This window comes from Pogona vitticeps, chromosome 2 (assembly GCF_051106095.1).
Source record: "Pogona vitticeps strain Pit_001003342236 chromosome 2, PviZW2.1, whole genome shotgun sequence".
Classification (NCBI taxonomy): domain Eukaryota; kingdom Metazoa; phylum Chordata; class Lepidosauria; order Squamata; family Agamidae; genus Pogona; species Pogona vitticeps.
In genome coordinates, this window is record NC_135784.1 from 299,582,196 (window position 1) to 299,595,572 (window position 13,377).

A 13,377-nucleotide genomic window follows, 5' to 3' on the forward strand; every position below is an offset into this window, starting at 1 on the left:
CCTCGTTGGACAGCCACTTTGCTTTCTTGCATTTCCTTTTCTTTGGGATGGTTTTGTTTTTTTCATGTATACACAATACATGAAATTCATATGGCAGCTGTACACAGCCCAGCATGCTGTGGAGGTTCTGGACTGCAACTGCGGTTATCCCTCTCCATTGGACATGCTGGTTGGGGCTGAGGAGACTTGTAGTCAAAAACATCTGGAAAGCACTAGGCTCGGGAAGGATTGAATATGGTATGCACTACGTAAATTTCAGGGGATTGGACTTGATGGCCTTACAGGCCCCTTTCAACTTCACTATTCTATGATTCCTATTAAATATAACCCATATATGTAAAATCAGGTCCCAATCCATTTAGTGCATCAGAATTGCTTTTTTTTTCACCTTGCAAATTCAAATCGGCAGTCGGAACATGGTGACATGAGTAGAATCTATCATCAAATATATAACTACATGAGAGACTGGGGAATCTATGATTACAATTCCTCCTGTAAAAGCCACAGCCTATGAAGCTTTGCTTATTTGTGTTAGGGTGAGGAATAAGGGAATTCTGATCAGAACTGCTAGGCAGGTGAGGGAGGTTAACTGTTTTGCCTAGCATGCCATACTGTTTCACCGGAACAAAATAATATCCTCTAACTAGTAAGTGTCCATTTGCTCTACAGGAAGAAAAAATATTCATGGAAAAGAGTACAAGATTCTGATTGGAAACAGTGGGAGACTTTAACACTGCCCTCCCCTAGGGCTGCTCTCAACGTTAAAAATGCAAGCAGGTCCAAACCCATATCTCTGTCTAGCCTTACACTAGACTCTCTCTGAACACATTAACCCCTCTGTGTATTACATGGAGTGCATTTAACTGCAAGTCAGGTCTGAGCACCCACCTGAGGCTAATTAAAGATTCCTTTAAGGTCAGAAGCACAGTAAACCCTAGCACTATGTTACACTTCTGTCTCATTTATTTATATATTTAGTTACAGAGTGCAGAAGCTGTTAAGAATCCCCAGCACTGGCCAGAACAAACTGGACTCAAAACATAGCTACTTAGCTGTCTGTGCTTCCCTGCTGTACGATAGGCCTGCCAGCTCAGCTCCTGCTCCTATAGCTTCTCCTGGCATAGTAATGCAGGATTGTGCCATTTGTGCAGGCACTGCCTGCGTGCAAGCAGGAATCTCCACAAAGAAGCAGTGTGCTGCTGATATCCTGCCTCATAGCATTTAAAGCACTCTCTTGGGCAGGGGTCCCCAACCCCCGGTCTACGGCCTGGTGCTGGTCTGTGGCCTGAGCCAGAGTGGGCTACAGAGACAGAAGTCCCAGCCCGCCCCCTACACGCATTCACCCCCACACAGCTGATTCGCGTATGTATGCTCGCTTGTGTGCCCGTGTGAGCATCGTGCCACCGTTTGCACATGCGCATAAGCACAATCGCATCCAGACAAGCGCTGTGTTGCTGTTTGTGCATGCGCACAAGTGCACTTGTTTGTATGAGAGAGTGCGCTTGTTCGCTCATGTACATGAGCACAGGGGTGCCTTGCCTTCCCCAGCTGGTCCACGGGCCGATAAAGGTTGGGGACCCCTGCTCTAGGGGGCTTACAATTTACTTATGCAGGCTACACACTGACTCCCCCCCACACATGAGGGGGGTACTCAATTTACCAACCTCAGGAGGATGAACAGCTGAGACAGCTTTGAGACAGCTACCTGAGCCTGATGGGATCCAACTCAGGTCGTGAGCAGGGTCTTGACTGCAGTACTGCAGTTTAACCACTGTGCCACAAGGCTCCTAAAAAAATCATCCCCTGCTTGTGCAATGCTTACAAATGTAGCACAATTCCACATTACTATGCTGCTGGATCTTCCTTCTTAGTAGAAGCTCAGTAGAATACTGGCCATGGTCTGCCATTTTTAAATTACTATTATAACGAACAGCTAATTCCATTCTATCCATATTATTGCGTAAACTGCTTTGAAACTCTTGGCCGTGCAGAGAGAGCAGGGGGTTATTTTGCCTTTTTGGAAAAGCAGAGATGGGAAAAGCAACTGAAGAATTTTCAGAAATTTACTTTTCCATTTTTTTTAAAGGAGTCATCTCCCTAAAGCTATGTCGGGGCTACAGACTGTTCTGTGGATTGTGTTTACATTCTGCAATCAATTAAACACAGCCAAAAGCTTCTTCTCTCAAAAAGCAATGGTTTATCCAATAGATCTCCCTGAAAACAACAATGAAAGAAAACGCAGAGCGAATGCTGAAGCAAGATGAAGACTGAAGCAAGAAGGAAACTTAATTAGACCCACTGTAGAATTAATAATGCGAATGGCGCTTAGGTCCCAATGTGTGTGCCAGCTCTGCAGGGCAGTTCAAAGGGTCAATGAAGTTGAAAGTGGAAGAGGAAGAAAGGGGGAAATTCACGCAGGATGGAAGGCAAAGAAACAGCAAGACCAGCTCGCTTCTGTGCTATATAGCCGCAGCAGGAATAGGCTGTTGGAGTTTTATTTCCTCCATAGGCTTATTAAACATTTCATTAGCTCATTAATTTAAAGATATATAGCTGCCAGGTGCAAACACTGGCTCACTTATTATGACTAGAAGACCTCTGTGAGTATATTAGTAGGAGCTCACTTTAATAGTTCAACTGCATTTCATATTGCAAACAAGCGAGCGTCCCTAACAGGTGTGACGTCTTCTACTCCCTTCATGGCCCTCATGCCTACAAAGTGGTCCACAACTGCAGTGTGGTTTAGGCATAGCGGTATTTGCTTCCTCCAAAAATAAAATAAAATATATATTTTTTAAAAAATTGGTTGCTAAATAAGTCTGCTACCAATGAAAGCTATGTGCCACCTGTTACTCTAGGTATGGAACAACGATGTGATGTACGGTATCTTGATGAGCAGTGGAATCTTAAACTAGTGGATGTGTTAATCTATCCTCTTGTTCCCCACCCATGTGAGAGCAACAGAGGATTTCGGGTGGTCTATGTAAAACCAGTTAAAACATCCCTGAGAAATTTCTCTACTCAGGAAATAAATACCAAATTTCCCTCCCCCCAAAGTTATTTGGTAGCAGATGGTGAGTTACTGTAATTTATGGATTTTCCTGTTTTTCCACCAAACCCCTCAAACTCTGCCATGCCCAGCATGAAGAAAAGTCCTGTTGGACTGGAAACTAACTTGTTTTTAACATTTTAGTAATTCGATAATGAAAATAATAATAACCTTAGGGCTGAAGAGCTGGGAGGAACCCTATGGATCATTGGGTCCAGCCCCTATCAAAAAGACACAGTGGGGAATACAGTGGGGAATCTAACTCCCAACCTCTGGCTGTAAACCACTGAGCTTTCTAATATCCCCCTTCTTACATATTTCTATTCCCTCCTTTTTAAATTATCAGCATTCTCTTTGCGACACCACTAGCTGAGATGTACTTGAGACACCATTTGTAACATTCGGGAAAAAGGAGGCAGAAAAACAAAATCTGAAAACTTAAGTCTTTGCTGGTGCATATAATATGGTCCGTCAGTTAAAGCTAAACCAGAAGTGACTTTTGCTTCACCCAGTGTACAGCTGATGTTGCAGCTGTTGGTAGACCACTGTTTTGGTAATGTTGATGCCTAGTAGACAGGGATTATGGCTTTAAGAGCCTCGTGGTGCAGTGGTTAAACTGCTGTACTACAGCTAAAACTGTGCTCACGACCCAGGGTTCAATCCCAAGTAGCCGGCTCAAGGCTGACTCAGCCTTCTATCCTTCCAAGGTCGGTAAAACGAGCACTCGGCTTGTGGGGGGGGGCAATGTGTAGCCTGCATAAATAACTTGTAAACCGCCCAGAGCTTCAAGCACTATGGGGCAGTATATAAGCAGCACACTTTGCTTTTTTTAAAATTCCTTACTTGGAATGAATGATAGGAAATTCTCTTGGCAGGGATATAAGTAAGGTGCTGTGTTACGTGTTCATGGAAGACAGAGAGAGAGATTCTCATTTTGTAGTTTTAATTTGGATGAAGAAAAAATAATGAGTGGACAGATGGAGACTTTAATAAATCAAGATTTCATAAACTGGGATCAACATTTGGATAAGGACAGGATCATTAACTGCCTAGAAATCTGGCACAGAATTAGCCGTTGAGCTGCCCATCACTAACTTGAGTTAGAGTTAAATATTTATTTAAAAGGTATTCTGAAGAAAGTTCTAAGATTGTTTCCTTTTCAGTTCCTCATGAATACTGTTCCCCCCCCCATGGCCCCGGCTGTTTGCTGTTTACCCTGCACTGCTCAATAAAAGAACAGAGTTGAATGCCAAGTCTAGAACATGAAATGTATCTATTCACAGAAATGTGAGTCTGTGCCTGTGATATCTGAAGTCCATAGCCAGCTACAGGATTCATGTAGTTTTGTTTCTTAACTTCCTCCCTCCCACGCGCCCCATGCTTGCCATATTCCATCCTCTTCATTTTGGTGGGTCAGAGTTCTGCAGGGGCAGGCCTCCCACTAGGGTGCAGTCTCTGATCCTGCACACATTGGACCCATTTTAACGGAAATTCAAAACTCTGGAATAACAGGCTGGATAATTTTCTTTAAAATCTTTGGTATTTCAAACTAAGGACTATTCTAAGCTCTATAAGACTTAGTACAGTCTCTCGTCAGAGATCCACCTGGCACCCTCGCTGGGTGTTTTTAAGAGCCAACTTAAGACCTGGCTCTTTAGGCAGGCCTTTCCTCCTGTCAATACTTGATCTTTGCTTTTCTATTTGAATTTTCATCTACACTTTTCCATCTTGAATAATATTAATATTACTGATTAAAATTGTTGGTTTTAATTCTTTTATGATATTCCTATTGTAAGCTGTCCAGAGTAGATGTGGTCTAAATGGGCGGGATATAAACAAACAAACAGACAAACAAACAAATGAAATAACTAGTATTTGCACTTGTGTGACTGCATCTGTGTGTGTAAAAAAATCTATCATTTGAGAAAACGATATTTTCTTTCCTTTGCCACATATAAAAGCTGCCGAAGACACACTGGTGTCTAGTCTGGTTTTCTTAAAGTGCTACCATAACAATAATTTCAACTGCACAATGGCATTTTTCACTTGTGCTGGAAAAGGAGGGAACTGTCCTCTACTGTCAAGTGCTTTGCAGAATTTGTATTAGATCTATAACACAATAAGGTCACACACTGTCCATCTGACATTTTATACTGAATCTAAAAGAGAGCCAAACCTTTATTTGTCTGCATGTGTAACTTGCAAAGGAAACTGTGTCTAACAGGGAATGCAAAGACCAAACATGAATTTCTAATATGGTATTGTGAATCTAAGTCATCTTGCTGCAAAGTGCAGAAGAAAGGAGTATGAAATTCCATTACAAATAATGCTAAAAATACAGTCCTGCCCATTTTAAATCTTTAGTGCATTACTTGATTTAATGTATCGATATGACTAATGTAAATCAAAGTTATTTTAAATATTAAAAGTATTCCTGAAAGCATTGTTCTTTGATATCACCACCACCACCACCACCACCACCACCATCATCATCTATACTGCACTCTACCCCAGAGTGCATTTCAATAAGATCAATAATATAAACATTCTGGAGAGCTCTGGAAACACAGTCCAGCCAATCATCATCAGCATTTTCAAGTCACATTAGTTGCAAAGGGAAAGTTGGGCATGAACTTAAACATTTCCTGTTAAAATTAAGGGGCTCCCCAAATTTGTTCATTGCACTTGGATCATGTCCAATAGAAGAAACTAAGCCCTATACTTCTAGTTTTCACTTCAGTAGCTCAATTTTGTTGTGATTCTGTGGTTCCTGTGACCATACAGTAGATAGGTCTTGTCCGAAGCTCAAGCATGGAAGGAAGTGAAAAGCAATACAACTGTCTGTCTGTCTGTCTGTCTCTCTCTCTCTTTTTCTCTCTGTCTGTCTGTCTGTCTGTCTGTCTGTCTGTCTGTCTGTCTGTCTCTCCATCCATCCATCCATCCATCCATCCATCCATCCATCCATCCACACACAGTATATGTATTCCTCCTGCAGGAACCAAATTTGTGTGTGCCATGAGTTGCTAAATCAATGTTGCTGTTATATAGCATCATGTCACTTCCATCTGGTAACCTGAGCTGGACTTAGTACCTTAGCTAAGAAAAGATAGGCCACTGGATTTTAAGATTTAGTACTTGCAGCAGTTACTTTAAAATGGTCCCTTTGATGTACAAGATTTTCAAGCCTTCTGCCTGCTGTCAAAAGTGGATTATTTAGTGATGGATAGCAGATGTTTGAAGTGAAAAACACAGTGAGATTTTTCTTCTTCAACTGTTGTATAATTCCTATCTGTCGGGGATTTGAGTGTCTTTAGAATACAGAACAGCAGTGTGTAATCCTGATTCTGCAGACTATTTCCATTGTGAAGAACATGGGCTGCAACTAAATGTTTTATACCATCTCTCATGTCTGTGAAAAGTTAAAGTTTCAAGGACACTATGAAATCCCACAAGGTTCCCTTGTAACTTGTCTTCCCTTTTGTCATCTGAAACCTGTTTTTTGATTTTACTGGCAAGTGATCAGGCACAAAACATTTAACTGATAACAAGACTAGCGAAGATACAGGCAGACTGATATCAAACAAGCTATCAGAGCATACATCTGAATGCAACTTTTCTCTGCCAAGGATTAGATTCTCTTGCAAGTAATCTATCAGGGATTAAAGCAGAATTGAAGCCAACAGTAGGCAAGGCTAAAGTGAGTGGATAACCTACTCCTTCCTTCCTTCCTTCCTTCCTTCCTTCCTTCCTTCCTTCCTTCCTTCCTTCCTTCCTTCCTTCCTTCCTTCCTTCCTTCCTTCCTTCCTTCCTTCCTTCCTTCCTTCCTTCCTTCCTTCCTTCCTTCCTTCCTTCCTTCCTTCCTTCCTTCCTTCCTTCCTTCCTTCCTTCCTTCCTTCCTTCCTTCCTTCCTTCCTTCCTTCCTTCCTTCCTTCCTTCCTTCCTTCCTTCCTTCCTTCTGGGTTTTCAGGGAAGGAGCAGATAGTTGCTTAGAGGTCTCATTGGATCAATCGCAGAGACCTTCTGAAATTGTGCTGAGGGCTGCATGAAACTCTACGGCTATAGGTTATCCATCCCAGCTTAAATCAAAACCACACATTAGAAATTAGAGGCCACACTGAAGTACATTGCATATACTTCCACTGAACAACCTGTTTCATACAAAACAAATAGGTATGTTTGTTTCACATGGCGAGCTGGCCAGAAGTAGCCCCTTCTCCATACTGCAGAAACACATGGTGAAATAATAAATACACAGTGCAGTTATTATTGAAATGACAGCTATGGACAATAAAGACTTTCTTAGTTAAACTGCTGCTGCTAAGATGCAAATTGTGTGAAAATCCACTGTTTGATTCCATAGGGAGTGATATGTGACAGATTTCTTCTGCCACCATTTGTGTCCATGTTATGGGTTGCACCTCAGCATCACCGATGGGGAATTACACATTTTGCAGCAACTAAAGAACGCCTATGCAACAAACTCTAAGAGTCAGTGTTGGTACAAATCAGCGGTGTCAGTCCATAGCAATTTTTGAATGGTCCCTGTGGGACAACATTAGGCAAGTACTATAGGGAGACCTTTTACTGAGTTGAGCATCAATCCATCTACCTCAGCTCTGATTTCACTGACTGATGGTAGCAGGTCTGCAGGAGTCTTTCCCAGCTCAAGTTGGAAATGAACAGTCAGCCTTGAACAAATTTAATCCACCAATGAGCAATAGGTATTCACTTAATACTATCTGACAAGGTGTAGATAGGGACGAGAGAGTGATGCATTTCAGACAACCTGATAAGTTTATGAACTGGGATCTTGCTGAATGGTAGCTCATTCTCACTGTGATCATGGTACTTCAGTCCTTGGCTCAACTATTTTCTCTGTTATTGGGCAAAACAACAAAAACAAGAAATAAGAAACGTTCCAGCCTCCGATGGCCTTGTCTATCTGGATTTCAGTGGGTCATATCCAGTCCAGAAGAATGAGAACCATTCTTCCACCTGAAGAAAGAAGAGAATTCCTCTCTTGCATGCAGTCCCCTAGCTGTGATCTGCATGGCGGGGACCGCTTTGAGCAGACATGGGGTAGGGGGTTACATTGGAGAGGACAGCAAGAGGAAGTCCATTGAATGAATACAAGCTTATTCTCATGATCTTGGACAGAACCCAAATCCAGCAAATCTTGAAAAAAAAATCCTGACATTTAAGCATGGCCTATAACTAAAATCATCACAGGGCTGGTCCAAGTAGTTCACCCATTTATTTGCCTCAGCTGTGAAATGTCAGTGAATTTTCAAGCTGTGTTCCCTAGCTTTAAACACAGCATGATGTCTTTGCTACATTGTTAGTAGACGGTGATGGTGGTAAATGTGGGGATAAAAAAAAGAATAACTCCTATCCAAGCAGAAGATCCTCAGCACAAAACAATATTTCTTCTCTTTTCAGGGCTAGTTTCTCCATTTCACTTACCTGTTTGAGATAAAAGTGGTGTATAAGGGACTTTCGGTTCTATTGCACTCATTGGCGGAGGTAGCAAGGGGTTGGCAAAGCTGCGAAGAGGATGCGTGGGGCGGACGCATGCTGTGGGAATTGTCCTGCTAGGGGCATCCTCACTGGTGGGATGTTCAGGCTGTGTCTGTGGTAACATGGAGGTCTGCTGAGGGGCTGGTGCTTCACTCACCGCTGCAAGCAGATCAAAAGAAAGAAGGAAAGTGTAACTTCTCTGAAAGACCCTTGACTTAGCTGATGTGGAAAAATACATTTTATGTAATACAAATAATAATGTAATCGTAAAACAGTGCATACAAGTAATGGCTGAAATCCTTTTGCTTAGCATTATTAGTTGCATTAGAGGAGGCTCATTGGAGATTTGGTGAGTCAACTGCTCTGTAAGTTCCATTGATTGAAACAGGTGTGATTTTAGGGTTGTGAGTCACAATTAGTGCAGGCCCATTTGAATCAATAGAATTTACAGAAGAGGTGACGCACTAAATCTCCACTGATTCAGGGGGCTTAACTCTAGTGTGACCTACTATGATAAACAACAGGATTCCACCCAATATAGCAATAAGGGGCAATATCAATGCAAGATGATAAATACCTGCACAAAGTCATGTCTTTAAACATAGTTCTTCAGCACAGCTCTACATGAAAATACAGTGGTGCCTCGCAAGACGATTGCCTGGCGGGACAATTAACCTGCAAGATGATTAGTTTTTGCGATCGCTGTTGCGCTTCGCAAGACGATGGTTTCCTATGGACGATTTTCGCAAGACGACGATTTTTCCCCATTAAAAAGATTTCAATGCATTCCAATGGGAAACCTCGTTTCGCAAGACGATGTTTCCACAAGACAGCGTTTTTCACTGAACGAATTAACATCATCTTGCAAGGCACTACTGTATGTACTTCCTGCTTATCTTTTACCCAATTTGTTGAACCCAATGCCTTGGGCTTTTTCAAGGACCTGAGAATTCCTTCTAGTGCCATGGCTGGATTTTCTTTATGATTTTTGTCACTCACCTTAAAGAACACGGTATATAGACAGAGATAAGGATAAAATGTACCACAATGGAAAAACACGTTGGAAAAGCTGTCAGTTACTCCTTCTTAGGAGTGACATCTCCATCTATAGCTTTTGACACACTGTTCATGGGTGGTGTATTGAGGATGTTCAGGCCAATGTGTTCCTCAGACATATACCTGGACTCAGAAACAGTTAGTGAGCAGGGCTGAGCAGGGTTGTTGAGGACGGGACATTTCGGAGGTCTCTCATTCATGCGGTTGCTGTAAGTCAGAGGTGACTTGATGGCACATAACAACATCAGTAATGCAAACCTTCCAGAAAGACCAGAAAGATTTCAGCTGATATTTGAGGGAAAATACATAAAAGATTAAGTATAACACCTGTCACTAAAGAAGACAGTGACACAATCTTCTGTAAATTGGTTTCTTTGTGCAAACCGCCATGGCATTATGATAAGTGCATCTTCTGATGAGGGTTGTAGGCAAAGGGGTCGCTTAATTAATTTCTGTTTAAATAATCACCAGTCCCATTTTTATTTTTTGACAGCTGTAATACTGCCAGAGCTGCCACTTTCTGCTTTATTACCTTAGAACCAGAATAAATTTTCTATGATCTGAATATGCCACATTAGATGTGAGCAGATAAACTGAGGTTACCCTATTGTCTATAATCTTATTTATAGAAGAGGACTCTCTAGAACAATCTGTGCTCTTTCAGCTCCCAATAAAAGACTCAGTGCCAAAGCAGAAACATGAACTGAACTGGCACCTTCATCCTAGACATGAAATCAATGCGCTCTGTTTCCCCACAATGCCCACTGCGTATGCAATGCAATTGCTGGTGATAATGCTGCTGCTGCATAAGAGGAATGTGAATTTTGCTCCCTAAATGGGATTGGACCTCATGGTAAAAGGCCAAATTATTTCACCCTTAACTCATAAATCTTAGCAGACATCATAACCCAGAGGCAGAGCATGTGCTTTGCATGCATATATTGAAGACCTTAGATAGGCCCTGTAAAGTTCAGACTAAAAAACTGAGCTAGTTCTCTCCCAAAACCAAAGCCACCAGCATCCACTTCTTTGTTTTGAACAATATTGTTAATTGTTATTATTAATTATCATTGTGAACTTTTATTAATTTTTTAATTTTTCAGGTCTTTTTTCTTTCTTTTCTTCCCTTTTGTTTGACATGGAGTGGAAGGCTTGTCCCCCCCAGTGGAAGTTCTCTGAACATTCGAGGTATTATGGGCAGAGGAAGACATGGTGATGGCACAGTGCCTACTCAGTTCAGAAGAACAGTGAACAGATGTTTGAAGGCTGTTCATGGGGGGGTCTGGGACTGTGACCGACCACCCGTCAGACTGGAGGCAGCCAGATCAGCCATCCCTCCACTCTATAAATCTTGAATGCCAGATTTGTATCCAACAAGTACCAGATTATTCAAGACCTTATTCTGGAGGAGGATGCAGATTTGGCATGCATAACCAAAACTTGGATGGGCAGGGAAGGGGGTGTTCCCTTGATTCTTGCCTGTTCCCCCACTTATGCAGTCCAACCCCAGGGTAGACTGGAGGGTTGGGGGGAGTAGCCATTGTTTATAGAAACACTCTAGAAGTTGTAAGGTACTCGGTGGTGGTGATGCCAGGTCTTGAGGCCCTCCACGTATCTATTGGAAGCAGGGATAATATTGGGATCTTGCTGGGTTACCACGCTCCCCGGGACCCAGCCATTTCCTTACCGGAGCTGGCAGACTTCGACTCCGTGGCACTGTTGGAAACCCCGAGGCTTGGGTGATTTCAACATCCATGCGGAGCGGAGGTTTGTGATCTGGCTCTTGAGTTCTTTAAAACCATGGCTTCCTTGGACATGTCCCAATACGTTAACAGCCCCACTCACATGGGCTGTCACACATTCGACCTGGTGTTCTCCACCAAGTGGAGTGAGTGTGGTCTGATGGGGACTGACCTTGTGTCGGTCCCCTTGTTATGGTTGGATCTTTGCCTAATAAAATCCAACATCTCAGTGGCTCTCCCTCCCCGCAGGGAGCAAGGACCTATTTCAATGGTCCGACCTCAAAGGCTACTGGATCCTATAGGATTCCAGGATTCTATGCGAGGGATTCCAGCTAATCTCACTGGTGCTCCTGTTGTGGCTCTGGCTGATGGCTGGCTTGCCACTGCCACCAGGGTTGTCAACATGATTGCTCCTAAACACCCTCTCCAATGAAGAGCTCACCCAGTGCCCTGGTTTAACTAGCAGTTGCGAGCTATGAAGCAGAACAGGAGAAGGCTAGAGTGCATTTGGAGATGGAAACCGACGGAATATAAATGGAAAGCTGTCCGGATCATGACTAACCATTACCTTACTAGGGTGAGGATTGCCAGTCAAGTTCACTTCGCTATCCGCATAAGTGAAGCTTCTAATCAGTAGGCGGAACTTTTCCGTATAGTCTGGGATCTATCTGGAGTTGGTCACAGTGATTGGCCTCCCACTAGCATCTCACCTGACCAATCTGCAGCATTTTTAAAATCTAAAGTAGAAGCCAACTGCCGGGGTCTTACCCCCTATTTGAAAAGAGTAGATCGAGCAGAGACGTCCAGCAGTCCACCTTTCCCGATGAGATGTAATCATTTTCTGCCTGTGACGTCAGATATGGTGGACAAAGTGCTTGACTGCTGTCATGCCACTACCACCTCCCTTGACCCTTGCCCAGCCTAGCTAATCAAAGCAGCCAGGCCTGTAACAACTGAATGGGCCACTGCAATAATTGATGGGTTTCTCCAGGATGGCAAGGTTCCTCTTGCCCTCAAGGGGACACTCATTAGGCCCGTTAAGAAGAAACCAAGTTCGGCGGTGGACGATATTGGCAGTGATAGGCCCATCACCAATGTTTCCTTTCTTAACAAAATGGTAGAGAGGGTGGTGGATGACCAGCTCCAGGCCCTTTTGGATGAAACCAATGAAGTGGATCCATTACAGTCAGGCTTCAAGCCATGCCACAGCACAGAAACGGAATTGGTTGCCCTGTTTGATGACCTGTTGAGGGTGTCCAATGGGGGCAAAATGTCTCTGTTGGTCCTCCTTGCTATCTTTGCCGCCTTCGATACAGTCAACCACAGAATCCTCCTGGGAGGCTCTCCAAGTTGGGAACTGATGGTCTGGCACTTGCCTGGCTCTGATCCTTCTTGGATGACTGTCCTCAGAGAGTACAGCTTGGGGAGTGTGTCTCGGCCCCGTGGAGTCTCAATTGTGGGGTTCCACAGGGCTCGGTTATCTCCCCAATGCTGTTTAATATTTACATGAGGCCACTGGGTGGGGTCATCAGGGGATGTGGGGCTTTGTGTCATCAGTATGTTGAGGACACCCAGATCTACATCTCCTTTTTTCCAACAACAGCGGATGCCGTTTCATCCCTATAGCACTGTCTGGAGGTTGTACTGCAATGGATGTAGGAGAATGGACTGAAGCTGAACCCAGACATGATGGAGGTCCTAAAAGTGGATGGCCCCACCACCATCAGTGGTTTGGGAACCTCCCTCTCTTTTGGGGGAGCAACTCTCACCATGAAGAGTGAGGTTCGCAGCTTGGGAGTCCATCTGGATCCGGTGCTTACCATGGAAACCCAGGTGGCGTCAGTGGTCCACTCCACCTATTTCCATCTCAGGCGGATTGCTCAGAGCGCCCCTATCTTGATGTCAGGGTGCTCATCACTCTGGTCCATGCGCTTGTAGTCTCGATATTAGACTACTGTAATGCGCTCTATGTGGGGCTACCGTCGAGATTGATGTGGAAGCTTCAAATGGTGC

The 13,377-nt window shown here is 43.5% G+C and overlaps 1 protein-coding gene across 2 annotated transcripts in view; it reads right to left on the bottom strand.

Annotated features, from left to right (window-relative positions):
- Positions 1–13,377, bottom strand: part of DCC (DCC netrin 1 receptor) — a 1,127,120-nt gene that overhangs the window by 25,926 nt on the left and 1,087,817 nt on the right. For both annotated transcript variants that reach the window (XM_078384133.1, XM_072992925.2), the window contains exon 27: positions 8,513–8,725. In XM_078384133.1, coding sequence (XP_078240259.1) covers positions 8,513–8,725 — 213 coding nt within the window. The remainder of the gene's footprint in view (positions 1–8,512; positions 8,726–13,377) is intronic.